Source organism: Mustelus asterias, chromosome 23 (genome assembly GCF_964213995.1).
Source record: "Mustelus asterias chromosome 23, sMusAst1.hap1.1, whole genome shotgun sequence".
Taxonomy (NCBI): domain Eukaryota; kingdom Metazoa; phylum Chordata; class Chondrichthyes; order Carcharhiniformes; family Triakidae; genus Mustelus; species Mustelus asterias.
Window position 1 is genome coordinate 43,075,955 of NC_135823.1, and position 23,849 is coordinate 43,099,803.

Below are 23,849 nucleotides of genomic sequence, written 5' to 3' on the forward strand. Positions count from 1 at the left end.
TGTGGATGAAAACAGTATTAAAACCAATGCGGCTTTTCTGGGGAATGTGGAAAGCACACATGGAAAATGAAAAGTTTATAATTAATCAATTTCAAATCATAAGCTAGTCATAATATCAGCCGCAAAGGTTTGGCAATGTTCATCTGTGATTCATTTTGCTTGCAATATATGTATGATTTTCCCATTTGTATTGCCAGCAGCAATGTTTTTGTATAAATGAAGCAACCTTCTCTGGTTTGGGTTGGAACAATGAAAAATTGCTTTCGGTGATACAGTGCATATAAAAATGTGGCACCTCGGCTGTACTTATAGGAGTGTGACTGCATGGTTTCATTCTACCATCCATTTATGGCACTGTAATTCTGTTTCCTGCAGGTTGTATCTTTGTATCTAAATCCTAACAGGATTACTGTCAAGCTTTCATGTTTCTGAAAAAAAAAAGGATCTTGCAAGGTCTTTAAACTGAAAAGCAGAACAGCTAGGTGACAATAGAAGGGCCGGAGTCATTACGGTATTGCCTTACAGTGTAGCCAACCCCAACTGCAAGAACCAGTCTTTCATTTTTGATAATAGGCATTTTAAAATTCATGGATTCCATTAGAGCTTTATATTTAACCCCGCTGAAGGAACATTATCAGTGTATTAATTGAAATGCTCCTAGAACTTTTTTGCTATTTGAATTATGTTATTTCTATTAATGTAATTCTTGTGCTGATCATTAATTCATTCACTTCAATTTAATTATGCTTACAAGATTTTTTTTTTGCTGCAGGTGTTCATGTTAACTTTTTCACTTCCCAGACAGAAGCGCGCAAGTTTGGTGGAATGATTTTTAAAAAAATTGTTTGCACAGGTTTTGATTAGTACAATTCAAATGGTGACCTTTGATAAGTGTCGCGGAGGGAACGTAGGTGTTCTGTTACTGACAGTAATCAACATGTTTCTTTAATGGAAAGAGGTGTGCCTTTTCTTATCCTTGGAGTGTGCATTCCAATTAACTAATTCAGCAGCAAGCTTTTGTGAGTTTAAACTAAAGGTTATGTATTCTCATACACCTGCCCTGAATTAATACAATGTCACACGCTCGGCCTCACACATGTGCATGCACACACAAAAATTGCATATTGCATTTTTACAGATTACAGTTATTTTGACTCTGATTTACAATTTCAGCTTTTCCATGAGATCAGCCTATAGTTTCTTGAATGGATCTGATGATTTGAAATTAAACGTGCCTGGAACGCATTGCCAGAGGAGGTGGTGGAAGCAGGCAAATTAGCAACACTTAAGGGGCATCTGGTTGGGTGCATGAATGGGGAGGGAATCGAGGGATGTGGTCTATGTAAGGGCAGAAGGTTTTTTATTTAGTTTAATTAGGGCATCATGATCGGCACGGGCTTGGAGGGCTGAAGGGCCTGTTCCTGTGATGTACTTTTCTTTGTTCTTTGAAATGAGTGTCTTGTAAAGTGATTGGTTCACAGCAGATTGTCTTATAGTCAACTATCTAGGAGGTTATTTTTCAAGTGAACTTTGAAACTGGAACATGTTCAATACTTTGGCTGCTTGATAACTTCTAGTTATCAAGCAGCTAGTTTCAGAGTCTGATTCTCAGACTGGCTGATGATGATTGGTTCTTATGGATCTGCTGCGTCCTGCATGCAGTCCTTGAAGCCAGCTTCAATCACATGATGGCTGGCTTAACACTTATGAGACCCGCCCAGTCTAATTTGGATGGGAACCTATCACCGTATAATGGGAAATTGATGGTGGCCTTGTAACTTTCTATCTTTCCTTGTGCCTATTATGAAATATCGAGGCAGGCAGTCTAGAAACTCCATAGCCTTGGGTGATAACCCATCCTTAAACAATGAGATGTGTGAATTCCATAAATACCTATAAGGTACCTTCACCTCTGTCCATGTTTAATCACATAATCCCTGCAGATTGGATACTGTCCAAAATCCAAATGCCAGAAGTCACATGATTGGCGGCAGCCGAATTAGCAGTTTGTTGGTCCAATATTTAAAGCATTGACTGAAAGTTCATAATATGATGTGTCTGCACTGGGCGTGACACTAGTATGAAACTAATTGCAAACATTAACATAGACACTTTGACTCAGAACCTGCAAAGTATTCTACTGTATTCATAGCGAGCATTTAAGCTTAAAAATATATAAAACAACAAATGTTACTTTATATGGAACAGTGCCGGACCTGGAAAATCAATCTAAGTCAGATCGTTTTATTTAAGTTTCAGGGAAAATACATATTTCTCTTAGTTTCATTGTATGTCCGTTACAGAAGCTTATGGCAATAGGAGCCCAATTGTAATGTTTGTGGCCATTAAAGTGAGACTTATCAGTGGTGGGGACACTTTGCATTTCAGCCACCCATTATCCTCCCATTTCAGATACTAATGAATGCACAATTAAAGTTCACTTTATTCAGTCTAACAATAGGCCATATCCCAAACCTTAAACCATATCACCCTAGTTGAATCAGTGCATTATCTTTCCATTTTGCCGCACCAGCCAGGCTGTAGTTTGTCTACATAAGATCCCAATTTAATGCAGTTAAGTTTATTTGTTATTATTGTCACAAGTAGGCTCACATAAAAACTGCAATGAAGTTACTGTGAAAATCTCCTCGTTGCCACACTCCAGCACCTGTTCGGGTACACTGAGGGAGAATGTAGCATGACCAATGCCCCTAACCAACACATATATTGGACTGTGGGAAGAAACTGGAGCACCCGGAGGAAACCCACACAGGAGAACATGTAGACTCCGCACAGACAGTGACCAAAGCTGGGAATCGAACCCAGGTCCCTGGTTCTGTGAGGCAGCAGTGCTAACCACTGTGCCGCCATGCCACCCTAGTTAATGTTATTTTGTTAGTAAAGGTTACAGCTGAAATGCTATGGTGTAGGTTGGCAGTTTTCTCATGATTCTTCATGAAGCTTTTTAAATGAAGAGATTGTTTCTGCATTTGTACGTCACTCCTGCCAGTTCACTGAATCAACCAGACTATCTTAGTAAAGGTTCCTGCGATAGGGAAGCTGCAAGGAAATAAGGGCCTGATTTTTGCTCAATGAAAGTGGGTAAGTTTCAACTGAGCTAAAATCTCACCATAAGTTACAAGTCAAATAAATACTATCTCAAAATCTACGCCCTCCACCACAGGCACACCCTAACATCACAGTGAAATATCTCCATAATGTGTTGCAGCAAATCAACAGGACTTCTACGACAGACCCACCCGAACCTTGGCCTCTATCATAGAATCCCTATGGTGCAGGAGCAGGCCATTCGGCCCATCAAGCCTGCACCAACAACAATCCCACCCAGGCCCTATCCCTTTGACCCCACCTATTAACCCTGCTAATTCCCCCTGACACTAAGGGGCAATTTAGCATGTCCAATCAACCTCACCCCCACATCTTTGGAGTTTGGGTGGAAACCGGAGCACACGGAGGAAACCCAGGCAGACACAGGGAGCATGTACTTGTTTCTTCTTCTTCTGGAATTTTCTGTCCGAAGGCAGGTCCCACCCACAGCGCTATGACCTCCACCGCAGGAAGGGCAAGGGAGCAGGTTCTGAATCCATGCCAACCAGAAAGGGGGTCAAAACCCTGTGCCGTTTGGCACCAATATGATCCATACCAGCTCCCCAAGGAGCCAAGGTTGCTGTGGCAACATCTAGATCTAGAAGGACAAGAGCAACAAGCACACAGCAGCATTGTCACCCGTAAGTTCCCAACTCTCCATCCTCACTGTCCCTTCATCATTGCTGGGAAAAATACCCTGGCCATCCTAACCTAACGGTACTGTGGGACTACCTTCACTGCACTAACACTGCCATTCAATTGAGCAGGCCTTATTAAGTATTAAGCTAATGAAGGAAACACAGCCTCTGCCATATTTGACAACACTTGTGCTGTTTGAACATTGAACTGACAGGCCATCTATGTCACCTAGGCATTTAGTGTCCAATAGTTGGCAGGAGAGAGGGAAAACATTTTCGTGGAAAATCAGGGCGAGGCTCTTCCTGCACTGGCACAATTGGTCCCACCACGGCATATGTGACAAGCCAGCCAAAGGTCCATTGATTTTTATGGGACCAGAAGATCCTGCGGGTGGGCGGGGCTGGTAAATCCCTTTCAAAAGTATCTGGATGAGCACTTGGCACATCATAACATTCAGGGCTATGGGCCAAGTGCTGGCAGATGGGATTAGCTGGGAGTCCAGGTGTTTCTAATGTGTCGGTGCAGACTCAATGGGCCGAAGGGCCTCTTCTGCGCTGTATGATTCTATGATAAGGTGTGTGGTATGACTCTCAGAGCACAGGCTGAAGGGGTGGATTCACAATTTTGTTGATAAAGTATTGCAATTCATAGACAATACCGTGGCTGCCAGCAGCTGCACGCTACAAACGATCCCATCAGAATTTTGTGTTTTTTTCAGTGGGATTCCCCAGCAGGCAATATGGTGAGCCTGCAAATAACCCTGTGGTAATAAAATTGGCCATGGTTGGAGAGGCACTTGCACCACAGGTGGAAGTCCAGCCTCAGCCGTGGCAACAGTGGTCATGCTTTGTCCCTCTATATCACCTCCACACCTTGACTGGCCATGAGGTGGAGATGACAGCGTTGGACTGGGGTAGGCACAGTAAGAAGTCTCACAACACCAGGTTAAAGTCCAACAGGCTTATTTGGAATCACGAGCTTTCGGAGCGCTGCTCCTTCATCAGGGGAGTGGAGAGGTAGGTTTGACAAACACGGCATTTATTGACAGAGACACAATTGCAAGATAATGGTTGGAATGTGAGTCTTTTCAGGTAATCAAGTCTTTACGGGTACAGACATTGCGAGTGGAGAGAGGGATAATCACAGGTTAAAGGGGTGCAAATTGTCTCAAGCCAGGACAGTTAGTAGGATTTTGCAAGCCCAGGCCAAATGGCCGGGGGGGTGGGAGGGGGGGGGGTGGGTGTGGTTCCATGTAGTGTGACATGAACCCAAGAACCTTTGACCCTTGACTGGTGCCAGAGCCTTTGGCAGTTCTTCCCTCCTTCCCTCAACTCTTCCGCCTAGATATAACTCTCCCCATTTCCAGACACCTCCTGAAAATCAATTTGCTTTTACCATGGGTTCACTCTTCCTCTAACTTTTTTCCTCTTCCTATCCACCCTACTTTTTAAAGCTGTTTGGGTTTCGCTTCCCCCCCCATTAAAGCTGTTTAAACACAGATGATAACATCAGTTTTGTGCTTAATTCATTGTCACCACTGATCAGTCCTCTAAATGTCGCTGCCTTATCAAATTATATCAAATTGTGTAAATAATGATGACTTGATATGTCAGGTCATTAATGACATTTTTTTAATGAAAAATGTGCTTCTACAGTCAGCAAAAGAATGTTGTCTGTGTTGTATTTTGTACCAGTCGATTGTGCGACATTTTGTTGAGGAATGATAGGCCCAGTTTCCCCTCTGGCAGCTTATCCAAATTACAATCATGTGTCAGGAACTTGTTATATACGTGTGAAATTCAATGGAACACTCAAAGTCCTACAGTGAGCAGGACTTGGAGAAAAATGGTGGACCAATTTCATGAACATCCCATTAAGTTCTTACCAGAGATCGAGCATAGCAAGCAAGCGCAGGGAACCTTCCTGGATAGTTTTTCACCTCCGACTGCTGTGCACAATGGATTTCACCAGGCCCAGTGGCAGACCCACCATGTTTGATTGGAGTCCCAATGTGTGAAAAGCTAAGAGGCAATCACTCCGCAATTACCTGAGTAAAACTGAACTGACTCATGCAGTGAAAGTAATATTCTTTGTGACTCACTGGGCAGCAATTATGGGAGGAAGTGGGCAGTAGGAGGGAGGCTCTCACCCCTTGGAGCCAGGAGGCCCTTTCAGACAAAAGCTAAGCAGTGGGAACTGATTACTTTTTAAAATTGGGTTTCCAATTTAAGGTGCAGGCGAAGAAGAATTTATTTTCCCTGAGGATTGTTAGTCCTTGGAATTCTCTTCCAGGGAGCTGTGGAGGTTGGACATATTTTTGATTGGAAAGGAGGCAAGGATTAAGATGGACAGGCAGGAGAGTGGAGTCAGATCCACCATTATCAAAGAGCCTATTTTTTATGGTCTTATGATGTTATTGCCATGATGGGCAATGCCACTTGTCGAATGCCAAGAACCTGGATGTAGTGCAACAAAAAGTTAAATGACCTCACACCATTGGTCAAGGTGAATGCATCCTTGTGTGTCATTTCCTCTCGCCTCACACAAATTACCACAGTTCCCTCACTTGCCTGCAGCAGTTAACGTCGAGCATAACTCTAACCTCATATTCATATGCCTCACCTCACTCTCAAACACTAGCCACTGCTGAAAGGCTATATACTCACATTTCACAGCTTTCACAGGCTGCTGGATATTCAACTGCTGGAGGGTGCATCTCAAACACGTGTACCAAGTTCACTGATACTCTTCCCTCTTTCTTCCAGGACAAGGCGGCCCAAACTAGATGGAGAAGCCAGCGAACCAGTGGGTCAAGGCAGGGAGGTTGGCTGGAGGGAGTAGGGGGGTGGGAGTGGTGGGGCCAGGCATGGTTGCCTGTGCTGACCCCCATGGAGATGTTGGTGTTGGGAATAATTGGAGCAGCCAGCACTGATATTGTGCTCAGAGGCATGGGGCGGCACAATGGTACAGTGGTTAGCGCTTCTGCCTCAGAGCACCAGGCACCGGGGTTCGATTCCTGGCTTGGGTCACTGTCTGTGCATTCTCCCCATGGGTGCTCCGGTTTCCTTCCATAGTCCAAAAGACGTGCTGGTTAGGTGCATTGGCCATGCTAAATTCTCCCTCAGTGTAACCCGAACAGGTGTCGGAGTGTGGCGACCAGGGGATTTTCACAGTAATTTCATTGCTGTGTTAATGTAAGCCCATTTGTGACACTAATAAATAAACTTAAAAATTGAAACAAACTTAATCAAAGTTGCTGGCCCACTCATGTTTAATCAACATTCTCAAATCCCACTTCACCCTCACCCTGCAATCCGCTATTATATATGGGCTGCAATTTCCTTACCCCAAACCTGCCCTTTTTATATTAATATTTTCAGATACCCAAGAACTGTTGCCTGACCATCCAGTGCTGCCTGAGGCTGGCAGTGCTGCCCCATTGTATGACAGGACTACAGTAAAGCTCCTTCACGTGATAGTTCAGATTCATTTGCATGGGGCGGACTGTAATTTATGTGAAGTTTTGAATCCGACAAGTGTCACACGGGGATCGTAGGCCGTGAGATCCCCAACTGGTTAAACATGGTGACATTGAGGTGTGGCCCCAGTGTCGCCTCTGGAAATCACCCATAGGGCTGGATTCTTTGACCTCATCCACAGCTGGGGTTCTCCAATCCTGCTGCAGTGAACGGAGATCTGGCTGAGCCCTAAATTCTCCATTCTCGCTGGCAGCAACGGCGGGGCGTGAACAGCTGGGCAATTCCGGCCACAGTTTTATTGGTTCGTTGTTAGCTGCCTTGAAGGACGCCAGGGAAGAGTGGGGTGGAGAGGCCTTTGCCAGCATTCAACGGTAGTTGAAAGGCAGGAACTGCTTGGGTTGGTGGTCTCTCTGCCAGAGTGCTAGTTGATTGTAGTGGTGGGCTCTCTGGACGGTGTGCAGAGGGACATTTGCACTTGTTGAGAGGGGAGGAGCAAGTGGGATATTCCAGGGAAGGTTGAATCCAAGGATAGTGCAGGAGAGCGGGAGAGTCAAGAGATCAACTGGAATGGGACTGGTACACCCGGTCATCGTTGCCACCTTTGAGGAGGAGAGGAGATGCAGAGGGAGGGAGGGAGGACCAGGTATGCATAATAGAGAAAGACTGGACTCACCTCAACTACCTGCAGATATCTTAGCAACAGTGTCGATGAAAACTGTAGCTCTCAAGGGAGATGATCACTGACTTCGGCATAATGCTGAAGGCCTGGCTGAGACCAATAGGCCTCAGTGGACACCCGAGGCCTAGAAGATGAGTGAAGCTCTGAACATCCGGCTCTTTCCAGGGATCCAGAGGGTACATGTGTGGGGGTCTCCCAGCCCATTGCTGCACCATGGAACTGACCAATGCCTTGCTCAAGAGGGCTAGCCACTACATGCCACTACTGGACTGACCCTGACAGGGAAGGTTACACACGAGCTCTGCTGAAGAGGACTCGGATAAAGATCTCAATTGAATGGGGTAGCGAAAAAGGCTGATGAACATGTACATATGTTGTATTGCAGGTCTGCTCAACAGCCTGATACAACTATCGAGAAAGGTGCATGGAGAAGCCTGGCTCTGACCTGGTGCAAGGCTTCGTGAGGTTGGAGCTGGAATGGAATTGTTCAATCATTTGGCATGTTTAATTCAATATTCTCATTCAAATGTACTAACCTACACAGTTTCCTGACACGCGAGCACCGTCTCTGCATTTCCCTGAGTGCATTTTCACCTTTCGCGGTTTCCTGCATTAGTCAGGGATTTTATCATTGGTTCTGAAAGCAATCACAAAATTGTCCGTTGTATTACATACTGAATAATTCATACAGATTATTCAAATTGTTATTTCCTGGTGAAGAGGTTGAAGATCTAGCGTATATATAGTAATGAGCATCAAAATTTAAAACTGCAGCTTAGAGAGAGCGTTAAACACAATTGATGTAGAATATGCAAGGTTGAGTCATTTATCTCCGGAATTTGCTGAGAGCTTTTGCGCCATTCGGTGAAATTCAATCAAAGGTGGGCAATCTACTCTGCTACATTACTCCCCAGTCCGTGACGACAGAAAAACTACCCTGACGTGTTGAAGAAATAAGAAGGGAAATGGAACTAGTCCATGTTTTATCTGTTGCTGGAAGATTTAAGTTCACCTGTCTTCATTGTAGTCCACAAATAATGCCAAAAATAAATCTCTTAGCAACAGCTACAGGGCCCAGATAAGGCTTCAGAATCTCTGCTTGTCATATTGTAATTTGATCAGTAAAATGGTTGCATTGTTGGAAAATTCTTTGGTTTGAATCGCTGCACTGACTTGCTGAGAGCCATGACATATCTGAAATTGATCCGTGCAGTCTCGGGAAAACTACTCATTGAATTTGATAAAATCCACTTATACAAACCGGTTTTCAATTATGCAGGATGTGATTGCTAATTTAGAACCTGTACATAAGAGAGATCAAAACTCTGCGGATGGCGTGAATTGTTTTTTTTGTTCTTCGAGTGGTTTGTGATGTTTTGCTGTTAGGGTTCAGCCTTTTTTTTCCTTAAATGGCACAGTGGCCTTTTCAACTGTTGGGGAGCAGACTCTTTGTGAGCCAGCCTTGTCCGTGTGGTCAGACGACAGCTCAGGGTGGGTTCACCAGGCTGATACCTGGGATGGAGGGATTCGTCTTACGAGGAGAGGTCGAGCAGTTTGGGTCAATGCTCATTGAAGTTTAGAAGAATGAGAGGTGATCTTATTGAAATATATATGATTCTAAGGGGGCTTGAGAAGATCGATGTTTCCCCTTAGGGGAATCTACAACACGGGGTGAGGTGGGATTACAAATAAGAGGACTCAAATTTCAGATGGAGATGAGGAGGAACTTCTCAGAGGGTGGTTAATCTATGGAATTCTCTTCCCCAGACAGCATTGCAGGCTGGGCCTTTGACTATATTTAAAGTTAAGTTTAAACAGATTCTTGATCCATGAGGGAGTCAAGGGCCAGCCAGGAAAGTGAAGTAAAGGTCACAATCAGATTGGCCATGTTCTTACTGAGTGGAGCAGGTTTGATGGGCTGAATGTTCTACTCCTGCTCTCATTTCTGACAATTTTATGATCTTTAGGGCCGGTGCATTAGATTATTCCTTTCATTTAATTAACCTGTTTCACATTAACTCTGCATTTTGGAATTTATGTAGGATTCAACTAGCTGAACAATTTGAAGGTGGAAATGTCGTACTCTTGCAGCATACTTAGAATCATAGAATCCTACAGTGCAGAAGGAGGCCATTTGGCCCATTGAGTCTGCACCGACCGCAACCCCACCCAGGCCCTACCCCATAACCCCATGCATTTACCCTAGCTAGTCCCCTGACACTAAGGGATAATTTAGAATGGCCAATCCACCTAATCCTCACATCTTTGGACTGTGGGAGGAAACCGGAACACCCGGAGGAAACCCACGCAGACACGAGAAGAATGTGCAAACTCCACACAGAGGGTGACCCAAGCCGGGAATTGAACCCGGGTCCCTGGCGCTGTGAGGCAGCAGTGCTAACCACTGTGCCACCGTGCCGCCCCACAGGCACAGGCTAACATTATTGCTATGGAAGTTTCCCAAGGGCGGGCTAACATATTTTGCTGTCTCTTGCACAAAGCAATGATGTTCTTAAATATTTACTGTAATCAGTCTAATATGAATTAAGGCTCCCGGTGTCTGTTTGCTGGAAATTTTCAGAAGTCTTCCATAAGGATCTCTCCATAATACATCCCAGCAAGATAAAACTCCAATTTGTAGAGCTGAATCTCCTTTAAAGGTGAGGCTGTTAATTAATCTTGTTCAAAATAATTCATTTTGATGCGGCAAGCGCAAAGGAAAATGCCCCAAATTAACTATGCAATGCCAGAAGTTGCTATCAAATCACCCAGTAATAACAGCAAGTGTGGACATCAACATTAGCAAAATCTGGACCTTTAATGTCATATATTACTAATCACACAATTCCTGCAGATAGATAGTGATTTGACTGCTGCCATGCACCAATATTCTTACTGTGTTTAATGACTCTTACTGTGTTCACCCCAGTCCAACATCTCCACATCATGCACCAATATGGTCAGAGCTTAGCTGAATTAAGTTTTAAGGTTTTATATTATTCGGTCACATCTGTCGAAACAGTGACATCTTGCTATCTGCTTCTGGAGATTAGAATCGAAGCAAAAGGTTTTTTGGATAAAATGCATTTTAAGGTTTGTTGGCTTTTGAAAAAATCAATCTGAAATCAAATATGAAGGCACCAAGTCAGCCGATCACATACGCACCCGTACCGATATGTCATACAATTGACGTCTTTGAATATTTTAACATGGTTTTTAATTATATGCAATCGACTTGAAAAAGTAACTTTGCCCCATCCAAAAACTCAACTGGAATGGTCGAGAATCAGAAATGCTGCAGAATCCTATAAAGTGAAATGTGATTTTTTTTTTAATGCAATCTTGTAGCTGAGGACATCTCCGGCAACTGTTTGCTCCCTTTTCAACATGTGGGTTTTGTTAGCAAAGTGCATACAAACAAGGCACCATCTGAGGAAATTTGAATGTTCTGTTTTATCTCTTTTAGTTCCTGGCTTCCCTTACCCAGCCGCCACTGCAGCTGCTGCCTACCGAGGGGCACACCTGAGAGGTCGAGGACGTACAGTGTATAACACATTTCGTGCAGCTGCGCCCCCTCCTCCCATACCAGCCTATGGCGGGTGAGTATGTTAGTTTTAAAAAAAAAAGTTGGCAAATAGTTTGAGAAGCGTTTTCCACTTGAGTGCATGCTGGCCTTGGTTAACCACGGAAGCTGACACAACATGCAAACGGTAAAGACTCCTGCAAGGAGCCAACCTTGCCTAAAGTCAGGAAATGTAACTGTGATTTGTATGACTGTGAACCTTGTATTGAACAGGCAGGATTTTCCCCATGTGCCTCAGGACCCCAACACCTGGACCTGATTGGGGTCCGAAATCCATCCTTGTTAGCGGCTCAGCAACCTTCCAGAAGGCACCCTGCCAATTGACCATCTCCTTGCTCGCTGTCCAATCAAGGATGGTGGGCAGGCGTTCGATGTGGCAGGCCCAATCAGAGGACTGGCAGCTCTGGAACATCAGCAACTTCACTGGAAGTGGTGTCTCTTCCAGAGGCAGGCCAGGAACTGAGAGGTGAGAGCGCCTCAATGTGATGCCACCCTCGCTGACCAGCACTGAAATGAACAATTTCAAGACTGGCAGGATCATCAGGGTGGAGGGGAAATTCTTCCACTGGGTTGGATTTGACCAGGAATGCGGTCTTTCCAGCTCAAGGCCCCAATCATGGGATATGAAGCCTCTGGCTCTGATTGCCTTCCAGCCTGAAGAAGTTTGGCCCCCCTCCATTGAGCTGGTCATGCTGGAGGTGTCACTCCACTGACAAAATCCCCCTGAATTGATTGCCTCTTCCCAGCCCATCCTTGGGAAACTTCCCCAGCAACACAGTTGCATCAGGGAGCCATCCAATGTGGCTCCCGAATATATTCTATATTGTCAGCAAACCCCAACGCCAACCCCCCACCGCCCCACATATTTCCAACCCTGTCTTGAGGAGTGGGAAGGTCCAGCCTGAAGTGTTCAAAATGTCACTGATCATTAAGTAAAGTCTGCCAGACACTGAATGTTGTTGAGAATAAGTTGCCGGAATCAGATATGTATTTCTTTTGATAATTACAAACATCTGATTCTTAAGGAGGTTGGACAGACTTCTGAAAACCACTTGCATGATTTGGCAAATGAAAATAGTATTTGTTTTTGCTTTGCCATCTTCATGGACTCATAGATATACTCAACCATCACAATTAATTCAACCATCACAAATATTGGTAAACATCTCTCTTGCCAATTGTACGTCTGAAAGACTTTCATGTAATTACTTGTTAAATTATAAATTTATCCATTGAAGGAAGCTTTATTTTGAACTCAAGTCTTCCAATCTGTTCTGGGATTTAAGTTTCAATCCAAGAAGGGGAGGTGAAGTGTTGACTTTCAGGGCCACAGTTTTGATAGCTGTGCTTTAATTCATTTATCACACCAAGGGATAACTTTTATCTAATCTGTCTACTTTCATATTGAGCAGGGCAGAAAATAAAGCTGATCTGATTCCACTGCTTCCTCACCAAGGAGGTTAGAATTACCCCCTAAATTCCGCCTGGAAAATTATTCCTGATGCCAGACCCTGGAGACTGGAGTTATCATCCTTATATATCAGGGGAGCATAATAGGCTTGGAGTGGAAATGGAAAGTTGCTTCCAGGTGCGATTGTGGTAAACGGGTGCCTGGATCAAGAGGCCCGAGGTTGATTCCCAACTGGGCCTATGACCACAGCACAATAATGTCCATTAGGTGGTGGTGGCTGCTGCAGTTTCTAAGCAGCTCATCCCTCCGGTGTATGAATTTCAGGCCATCTGCCTCACTGACAGCATGAACAGACACTGAGTATTAATTAAACTAGCAATCAGAGCTTGTGATTAGTGCAACTGACAACATGAGATAACCAACACACGTGGAATTATGTTGAGCTTTATACATCACAGTTATAAGCCAATCGGCCTTGCATGGATAGGTACATTTTTGATCTATTTGGAAATCAAGGGATGTTTTGGGGGCATGGGGGAGGGGAAAGTGGAGCTGAGGCAGAAGGTCATCCAGGATCATATTGAACGCTGGAGCAAACTTGATGGGTCATATAGTCCATTCCTCCTCTTATTTTTTCACCTTGTTCTGTTCTTTAGTATATGCCAGTCTTTACGGCCCAAATGAAACTCCTCCCATCTTGTTTCATCCTAAAAATATCCTTCTCTTCCTTCCTTCCTGATACAATTGTTCAGCTGCCAGTTAAATTCTATCCTTAAATGCATCTATTCTGTCTGACAGCTCAGGATCTTAATGCCTGTGATTAGCAACATTCCAGATCTCTCACGATTATGTCGTATGAGCAACATTGGCTGAATCTTACTGCTTCCTTCCTCGGGATGCTGAAATAAACCTTCTGGTGCAATGCGTCAATGAGGCCCTATGGCAGTAGGGTTATCTATTCCACTTGGATCTTTAGTTCTGGCTGAGCACATCTAATGCATGAACATGGTAACCAAGTTCTGACCTTTGACACTTACACAATAAAAAGTGACATACTTTGTTTTACCTGGCGCACTGGGCAGGGAGAGGGGGTGACATGGTACAGGAGTGCCAGGAGAACATCAGGTAGGGGTGTGAAGTTTCAAAAAGAGCCTCTCTTTTTGCAATATACTTTTTTTAAAAAGGTGCTCCATCTGCATTGAATGGGAACCTCAAATTTAATAAACGTTGTGGGCAGTGATGCTACTTGGTGGAAGAGCTCCCTGTGCAGGATTGAGCTCTTGCTCACACTGGAGTCCCGCTGGCATGGTGCAGACCTGAGGACTCCATACCCAATAATATGAGGAACTGACACCTATCCTTGAATTATATAACCTAGTGTTTTACTTCGAATGAGCTGGGACATCTCATGAACTGGGGCACAACATATACAATTGCTGGCCCAGAGGATAAGCTTCGGAACACAGCCGGGGAGACAGAAAACATGCACAATGCAAGAGCCCAGGGTATCAATTCCTGAGTAACAATACTCAATCCATGTTACAGTTGTGTGGAATCTGTCTTTTGAGTTCCAGTGTTCCATCTCACAATGTACCCTTAGTTAATGTGTAACAGTCAAAATCTGGAGGGGCCGAACTGCTCAATTTTGAAGTTTTCTTTTGGCAACAGATTCTGGGCGGAGATGACCCGCCAATGGCCGGCAGCAGGATCGCCCCAGGTTTTCCCATTGTTCGCATGTGGGGGCTCACTGTTGATGGGACCAGACGATCCCGCCGGCGGGAATGGCCGGAAAATTTCGGCCATAACTTCAGTTATAAAGCAGTTTTGAAATTTACTTTTGGGAGAGTTTAGTGAATGTGGTCCATTCATTCACCAGTTGACAGCCGTTCAGCTTTGCAGGGTGAGAGGATATGTGTTACAGGGGATGGCTGAGGACTGGAAGTCTGCTGCTGATGATGCTGCTTGTAAGCTACTCTTACCAGGACATCTGCTGTCTTGGTGTGTCACGTTTCTCTGTCTTGTGCCATCCTCTCACATCCACTGTGCCTTGTCTGCAGTCACTCTGTGACATCCATCATCGATTTATAGAAACATAGAAGATAGGAGCAGGAGGAGGCCATTTGGCCCTTCGAGCCTGCTCCGCCATTCATTACAATCATGGTTGATCATTCAACTCAATAGCCTAATCCTGCTTTCTCCCCATAACCTTTGATCCCATTCGCCCCAAGTGCTATATCCAGCCGCCTCTTGAATATATTCAATGTTTTGGCATCAACTACTTCCTGTGGTAATGAATTCCACAGACTCACCACTCTGGGTGAAGAAATGTCTCCTCACCTCCATCCTAAATGGTCTACCCCGAATCCTCAGACTGTGACCCCTGGTTCTGGACTCCCCCACCATCAGGAACATCCTCCCTGCATCTACCCTGTCTAGACCTGTTAGAATTTTATAAGTCTCTATGAGATTGCCCCCCTCATTCGTCTGAACTCCAGCGAAAACAATCCTAACCTAGTCAATCTCTCCTCATACATCAGTCCCGCCATCCTCAGAATCAGCCTGTAAACCTTCGCTGCACTCCCTCGAGAGCAAGAACATCCTTCCTCAGAAAAGAAGACCAAACTGCACACAATACTCTAGGTGTGGCCTCACCAAGGCCTTGTACAATTGCAACACATCCCTGCTCCTGTACTCAAAACCTCTCGCAATGAAGACCAACATGCCATTTGCCTTCTTTACCGCCTGCTGCACCTGCATGCTTACCTTCAGTGACTGGTGCACAAGGACACCCAGGTCCCGCTGCACACTCCCCTCTCCCAATTTACAACCATTCAGGTAATAATCTGCCTTCTTGATTTTGCTTCCAAAATGGATAACCTCACATTTATCCAAATTATACTGCATCTGCCATTGATTAACCCACTCACCCAACTGTCCAGATTATTCTGAAGGATCTCTGCATCCTCGTCACAGTTCACCCTCCCACCCAACTTGGTATCATCTGCAAACTTTGAGATGTTACATTTTGTTCCTTCACCCAAATCATTAATATATATTGTGAATAGCTGGGGTCCCAGCACTGATCCCTGTGGCACCTCCACTAGTTACTGCCTGCCAATTTGAAAAGCGCCCATTAATTCCTACTCTTTGTTTCCTCTCTGCCAACCAGTTTTCTATCCATCTCAATACACTTCCTCCAATCCCATACACTTTAATCTTGCACAATAACCTCTTGGGCGGGATTTGGTCAAACGCTTTCTGAAAGTCCAAAAATACCACATCGACTGGCTCCCCCTTGTCAAATCTACTAGTTACATCTTCAAAGAATTCCAGTAAATTTGTCAAGCATGATTTCCCCTTCATTAATCCATGCTGACACTGTCTGATCCTGCCACTGCTTTCTAAATGCTCTGCTATAAAGTCCTTGATAATGGATTGGAGAATTTTCCCCACTATCGATGTTAAGCTTACTGGTCTATAGTTCCCTGTTTTCTCTCTACCTCCCTATGTCTAAGTTGACCCCTCCTTCTGCTTCCCTTTACTTTTCCCCTGAGAAGAGATCTCTGTACCTTTCCAGCTCTGATCAAATGGCTGAAATGTTGACATTTTCATTTCTGGATACTTTTTCAAATTGATTTTTGCTTTTGCAATTTCAAGCAACTCTTGGAATTTGTCTTGTGGTTTCTATGTGCAATTTTAAACATAGGTCTGAGCAAGCACATTTCAGAGGCCTTTATTTTCTTCCACAGATCTTTACCTATTGTCCATTTAAACTGAAAGTCGACATCCCATAAAAATCAGTACAAATTGGTCTACAGCAAGTGGGGACCACTGGTTCTGACTCTCGAACAGATGGAGAGAGGATCCACACAGGAAAGGAATTCCCAGAAAAGTCACCTCCCAGCAAATAGCATAGATATATCTAAGGTGAAACGAGATAAGCACATGCAGAAGAAAGGAATGGAAAGATATATTGATAAGGTGGGAGAAAGTGAGTAGAATGGGAGGAGGCTATCTAAACAACCAGTTTCTATGCATTACATTCTCTGCAAGATCATCCCTTTTGTTTGCATTTCGTGACTCGGGTGTCTTTGCATATTTGAATCCAAACTTTACTGCTTTGATGATGGTCCCTTTAAGGGCAACTGAAGAGGGTCAGCTGGCTTAAAAGACCAACTGGGACTGAGAGTGGGTAATCACCCCAGGGAGTGAAGACTTCTCTTGGGGAGAAGACAGCCTGAAAATATGTAGAGACTGGGGCTGTCGGTGGGCTGTTGCCAGCCTCTCTACAGTTTTCTTTTCCTCCTAATAAAAAATACCTTTTGTGTTCCTGATGAAGTCTATGACCGTGCATCATTACAGTTGCTTTAAACATGTGAAGCTGTCTCGAGTGGGAAGAAGAGATTTTAAGCATCCTCTTGCAATGTTTTGTTTACATAGCTCAGTAAACATGCCTCAGGCTTCATTTCTTCCTCCTGCATACTGTGTGAACAGCCTGAACACCTTTTACCATTGAGTTCAAACCCCGCTCCCGCGTTTACATGTTTTGATTTTTCAGCTATGCAATTATTTGCAGTCACTATTTTACAGTCAGATGTGCCAGCTTTTCTTCTCAAGTCTCCTTGCATCAAAACAGTGCCAAATGAAGACGCCCTCAATTACTCAATCTGGGCGAGCTTACCAATCTTTCTTGCAACCTGTTTGTTTCCAATCTTTATTCTTTCCCTTTTCGTTCTTTTGTCTCTCTTAGCCGCTGAGTATTGTGCTATGTTCAGATTCGTAGAGAGATCCTGTATCCGTTTCGTCTTTGGTGTTCCACAGGTCAGCTTTCAGGCTTTGTTAGATGGCTGTCTTGTTTTCCCTTGCTAAGCTCATTAAATAGCGCAATGAACCAGTGAGCTGATTAGTGCCTTATTATCCTGCTTTACCCCCGGATTTATCCTTGTTTATTTCGCCATTCTTTTGACCGGAACAGTGGACTGAGCTGCAGAGTGCACGACAGCTTCTATTCTAATCAGCCATCAGCTAAGGCACATTGGCAGACCTCTTTTTCCCTTGATTTGTCCAGGATGGTGTCACCATTTGGTCTTCCAGCCCAAAACTCACCAAGTTTATGTCCCCATTATAAGTATTCAGTTTGAAGTTGCCAGTTACTTTCCCCGCTAACTACCTGCGAAACATTAGTGACAGGTGCCTAAAATAGTGCTGCCATATAATGATTCAGATGACAACTAGTCAAACCATTAGTTGCAGTCACAACTATTGAAGACCTAACTATGCCATTCTTTGAGTAACGGACATCAGGGGTGGGATTTTACGGCCTAGCTCAGGCGAGACCGGAAATTATCGCCCGAGGTCAAGGGAGATTTCCATTGTCGGACCCTCGCCCGCTCCAATTCCAGGCAAGCAAGGTGGTCGAGTTCCGGCTTTCATCTCCTGAGTTTCATATTACCCCATTATTATGCATTCAATTGTTAAGGTTGTGACTGTTGAGCAGTACAATTGAAAGATGCTTTACTTCAGTTCTCTACCCTTTTGCTTTATGATTGATTGAAACTCAGCACTTTGGCTTTGCAAAACATTTGAAGCTAAAGTATATTGATGGAATGCATGTGATTCCCTATCTGAAACATGTCCTCTCCACTGCGAGGCAACAATATGTACGCAGGAATCAGAGGCTACGGTTGTTTAAGAGTTGGAGATCACGGGGCAGTTATCAGGGTAGGGCTGTTAAAGATTGCGATAAGTTGGACTTGCAGAGTAAGGTTATGGGATCAGAGGAAATATTTCTGCTTGTTTTGTCCCACAAACAGTGCTGTGTATGCACTTACCTTATACATCCATTCTGCCCAGCCTCCTTTTCCCTGCGGTGTTTCTCGAGACCTGGAAAACCCAATTTAGCATGGCCAATCCACCTAAGCCTCATATCTTTGACCTGTGGGAGTTAAACCATAACACCCAGAGGAAACTCATGCAGACACGGGGAGAATGTACAAACTCCACACGGACAGTCACCCAAGCCGGGAATCGAACGTGAGTCCCTGGGTCTGTGAGGCAGCAGTGGTAACCCCCTGACGTGGGTTTCCTGCTGGTGTAGGGTGCTGTCAGTGGTCAGATCCCGCTGTGAGAAACAAGCCATGGGGAGGCCAGAAAATCCATCCAACCTCCAGACTTTAAAACTTGGCTTTTGGATAGGCCTGGCTGGCAGGCCCCAGCCAGAAGGGAAAGGAGGGTGGAGCAGGGGACCAGTTTGAGAGGCTGGTGACTGGGGGTGGCGGGGAGTAAAAGAGGGGTTATGGTCCTGAATAGGGGGTTGCCTCCAATGGGGTGCAGGGCACCTCCTCAGAAATGAGGAAGCTCTCTCTTCTTTTCTGGCACCAACCCATAGAGTAAAAGCTGCCAAGGTATCTACCTGACCTACATCTTCTCCTGCCATGGCGTTGAATAACAACGGGAGTGGATATAAGGCCCATAGTGTACTCCCCGCCACTATAAAAAGGGAGACAGGTCGAGGGAGGGCGGGAAGATGGTGGGAAGACCACACTCTTTATTTTATAAGCCCCCCACCATCAAAGAAGCCAACAGGGAGCTGTAAAATCCAGCCTGATATCATTGACCCTTCACTGTTGTGGGTTTAAGATCCTAGAACTTACTTCCCAGTAGCACTGGGTGTTGCTGCAAACATGGATTGCAGCCGTTCAAGGAGGCAGTTCACCATCACCTTCCCAAGAGTAATTGTGAACAGACACTCACTTTGCTGGTGACTCCCACATCCCATGGAAGAATTTTTGAAAAACTCTTCCTGCAGACTGGGGACTCTTCCCCAGCCACTTCCAACACCTGCTCCAGTAAACATCTTAAAGAGATGCAGGTCGGGGAACACCGATTCAAGACATTAGGTTAAGCGCTTAATTACCAGGATGCAAGGAAATACTTCATAGAAAGAGCAATCGATGTGTGGAAGCACAAACCTCCTTGAAGAGGCAAATGGAGGAGGCTACAATGGGCAAGTGCTAGGATCTCTCTGGAGGGATGAAGTAAGAAAAATCAAATAGTCTTCCTCATCCATATTTATCGAGCAATCTTATGAACTGATGGCTTTGCTTCAGCCTGTTTTAAACCAGAGCCAGTACGATTACAACCAGTGTTCTTGTCCCATTCTAAATTGCCCCTTAGTGTCAGGGAGATGAGCAGGGTAAGTACATGTAATAAACTGGGGTGGCATGGTGGTACAGTGGTTAGCACTGCTGCCTCACGATGCCAGGGATTGGGTTCAATTCCTGGCCTTGGGTCACTGTCTATGTGGAATTTGCACGTTCTCCCCGCACGTGTCTGTGTGGGTTTCCTCCGGGTGCTCTGGTTTCCTCCCACAGTCTAAAGATGTGCAAGTTAGGTGGATTGGCCATGCCCCATAGTGTCAGGGAGATTAACAGGTTAAATACGTGGTGTCACGGGTCTGGGTGGGATTGTTGACAATGTAGGCTCGATGGGCCAAATGGCCCCCTTCTGCACTGTCGGGATTCTATGATCCCGCTGATGTGAACAGCCGGAAAATTCAGGCCGAGGCTGCATCACCTCTCTTTCTTCAGGACTGCCTGTAGTCCCAGCAGTGGCCACTGTTTGAACATGGCGCTGCTGAGACTACAGAGCTGCGAATCAGATTGGCGAACAGCTCTGTCAGGCTGGACTTCCACCCATATGGGAGCTAACGTCTCACCCTGACACAATTAAGGTGGCTCCAGCATAAATTTGCTGCAGATGGGCAGACTCGGGAGTGACTTTTCAGTTGGTGGCATTCCATAAAATTCAGCCCATGGTTCCAAGTCAGGATGGTGTGTGCCTTGGAGGGGATCTTGCAGGTGGTGTTGTTCCCATGAATCTCTCCTTCTCGATGTTAGCAGTGATGGGCATTTGTGAGTAGGGTGTGACCATAGATGGTACACACTGCTGCCACTGCGTCGTGGTGGAAGAATTAAATGATGGTGCATGGAGTCCCAACCAAATGAGCTGCTTTGTCCTGGATGGTGTTAGATCCCTTGAGTGTTGTTGCAGGTGCACTCATGTAGATAGACACCGGGAAGATCATGGGATTAGATAGCGGATGCAGCCTGTACCAGCTGTCTAACACCGGTAACGTGGATGCAGTGCCAAAGGTAGTTCTCTGACCTCACATGAATGATCAAAATCAGTGAATGCATCACCAAATGCCATATTCCATAAGCTGCAATACAAACCTCACACCCTACCCAATGCTGCAACTCTAACCTCACACCCTACTCAATGCTGTAACTCTAACCTCACACCCTACTCAATGCTGCAACTCTAACCTCACACCCTACTCAATGCTGTAACTCTAACCTCACACACTACTCAATGCTGCAACTCTAACCTCACACCCTACCCAATGCTGCAACTCTAACCTCACACCCTACCCAATGCTGCAACTCTAACCTCACACCCTACCCAATGCTGCAACTCTAACCTCACACCCTACCCAATGCTGCAACTCTAACCTCACACCTTACCCAATGCTGCAACTCTAACCTCACACCCTACTCAATGCTGCAACTCTAACCTCACACCCTACTCAATGCTGTAACTTTAACCTCACACCCTACCCAATGCTGCAACTCTAACCTCACACCCTACCCAATGCTGTAACTCTAACCTCACACCCTACTCAATGCTGCAACTCTAACCTCACACCCTACTCAATGCTGTAACTCTAACCTCACACCCTACCCAATGCTGTAACTCTAACCTCACACCTACCCAATGCTGCAACTCTAACCTCACACCCTACCCAATGCTGCAACTCTAACCTCACACCCTACTCAATGCTGCAACTCTAACCTCACACCCTACCCAATGCTGCAACTCTAACCTCACACCCTACTCAATGCTGCAACTCTAACCTCACACCCTACCCAATGCTGCAACTCTAACCTCACACCCTACTCAATGCTGTAACTCTAACCTCACACCCTACCCAATGCTGCAACTCTAACCTCACACCCTACCCAATGCTGCAACTCTAACCTCACACCCTACTCAATGCTGCAACTCTAACCTCACACCCTACTCAATGCTGCAACTCTAACCTCACACCCTACCCAATGCTGCAATACTAACCTCACACCCTACTCAATGCTGCAACTCTAACCTCACACCCTACTCAATGCTGTAACTCTAACCTCACACCCTACTCAATGCTGCAACTCTAACCTCACACCCTACTCAATGCTGCAACTCTAACCTCACACCCTACCCAATGCTGCAATACTAACCTCACGCCCTACTCAATGCTGTAACTCTAACCTCTCACCCTACCCAATGCTGCAATACTAACCTCACGCCCTACTCAATGCTGTAACTCTAACCTCACACCCTACTCAATGCTGTAACTCTAACCTCACACCCAACTCAATGCTGTAATACTAACCTCACACCCTACTCAATGCTATAACTCTAACCTCACACCCTACTCAATGCTGTACTCTAACCTCACAAAGAACAAAGAACAATACAGCACAGGAACAGGCCCTTCGGCCCTCCAAGCCCGCGCCGCTCCCCGGTCCAGGATTGAATCCTGAATCCAGGATCCCCGCCCAATTTTCCAGCCTATCTACATACCAATATCCTATCCACCGAGCTGTCCCTCACAGCTACGATGCTTTGTTCATTACAACCTATTATCTCACCCCCACCCCCCATTCCAGACCATGTGATCTCCAGGGAGAGGCGAAAACCCAGAGTGAAAAACCCCAGGGCCAATATGGGGAAAAAAAAATCTGGGAAATTCCTCTCCGACCCCCTGAGGCGATCGAAACGAGTCCAGGAGATCACAATGGCCCCGATCGGAAAATGCTTCCCAACCCTAGTCATTTCCACTTCCACGAACACCATATGAATCCCCTGCCCCCGAGACAGGTTCCCAACTATCCGCAGTCTCACTCTGTACTGGCACCAGCAAGATGATCGTAGAATGAAGCCTTGAAACGAGAAACCAGGAACAATTAGCCCGCGCCGCTCCCTGGTCCAAACTAGATCACTCTTTTGTATCCCTCCATTCCCACTCCGTTCATATAGCTGTCTAGATAAGTCTTAAACGTTCCCAGTGTGTCCGCCTCCACCACCTTGCCCGGCAACACATTCCAGGCCCCCACGACCCTCTGTGTGAAATATGTCCTTCTGATATCTGTGTTAAACCTCCCCCCCTTCACCTTGAACCTATGACCCCTCGTGAACGTCACCACCGACCCGGGGAAAAGCTTCCCACCGTTCACCCTATCTATGCCTTTCATAATTTTATACACCTCTATTAAGTCTCCCCTCATCCTCCGTCTTTCCAAGGAGAACAACCCCAGTTTCCCCAATCTCTCCTCATAACCAAGCCCCTCCATACCAGGCAACATCCTGGTAAACCTCCTCTGTACTCTCTCCAAAGCCTCCACGTCCTTCTGGTAGTGTGGCGACCAGAACTGGACGCAGTATTCCAAATGCGGCCGAACCAACGTTCTATACATCTGCAACATCAGACCCCAACTTTTATACTCTATGCCCCGTCCTATAAAGGCAAGCATGCCATATGCCTTCTTCACCACCTTCTCCACCTGTGACGTCACCTTCAAAGATCTGTGGACTTGCACACCCAGGTCCCTCTGCGTCTCTACACCCTTTATGGTTCTTCCATTTATCGTGTAGCTCCTCCCTACATTATTCCCACCAAAATGCATCACTTCGCATTTATCAGGATTGAACTCCATCTGCCATTTCCTTGCCCAAATTTCCAGCCTATCTATATCCTTCTGTAGCCTCTGACAATGTTCCTCACTATCTGCAAGTCCTGCCAGTTTTGTGTCGTCCGCAAACTTACTGATCACCCCAGTTACTCCTTCTTCCAGATCATTTATATAAATCACAAACAGCAGAGGTCCCAATACAGAGCCC

General features: G+C 45.5%; 1 protein-coding gene across 2 annotated transcripts in view; it reads left to right on the forward strand.

Annotated features, from left to right (window-relative positions):
* rbfox1 (RNA binding fox-1 homolog 1) overlaps positions 1 to 23,849 on the forward strand; it is a 291,598-nt gene that overhangs the window by 207,979 nt on the left and 59,770 nt on the right. For both annotated transcript variants that reach the window (XM_078239819.1, XM_078239820.1), the window contains one exon: positions 11,372 to 11,504. In XM_078239819.1, coding sequence (XP_078095945.1) covers positions 11,372 to 11,504 — 133 coding nt within the window. The remainder of the gene's footprint in view (positions 1 to 11,371; positions 11,505 to 23,849) is intronic.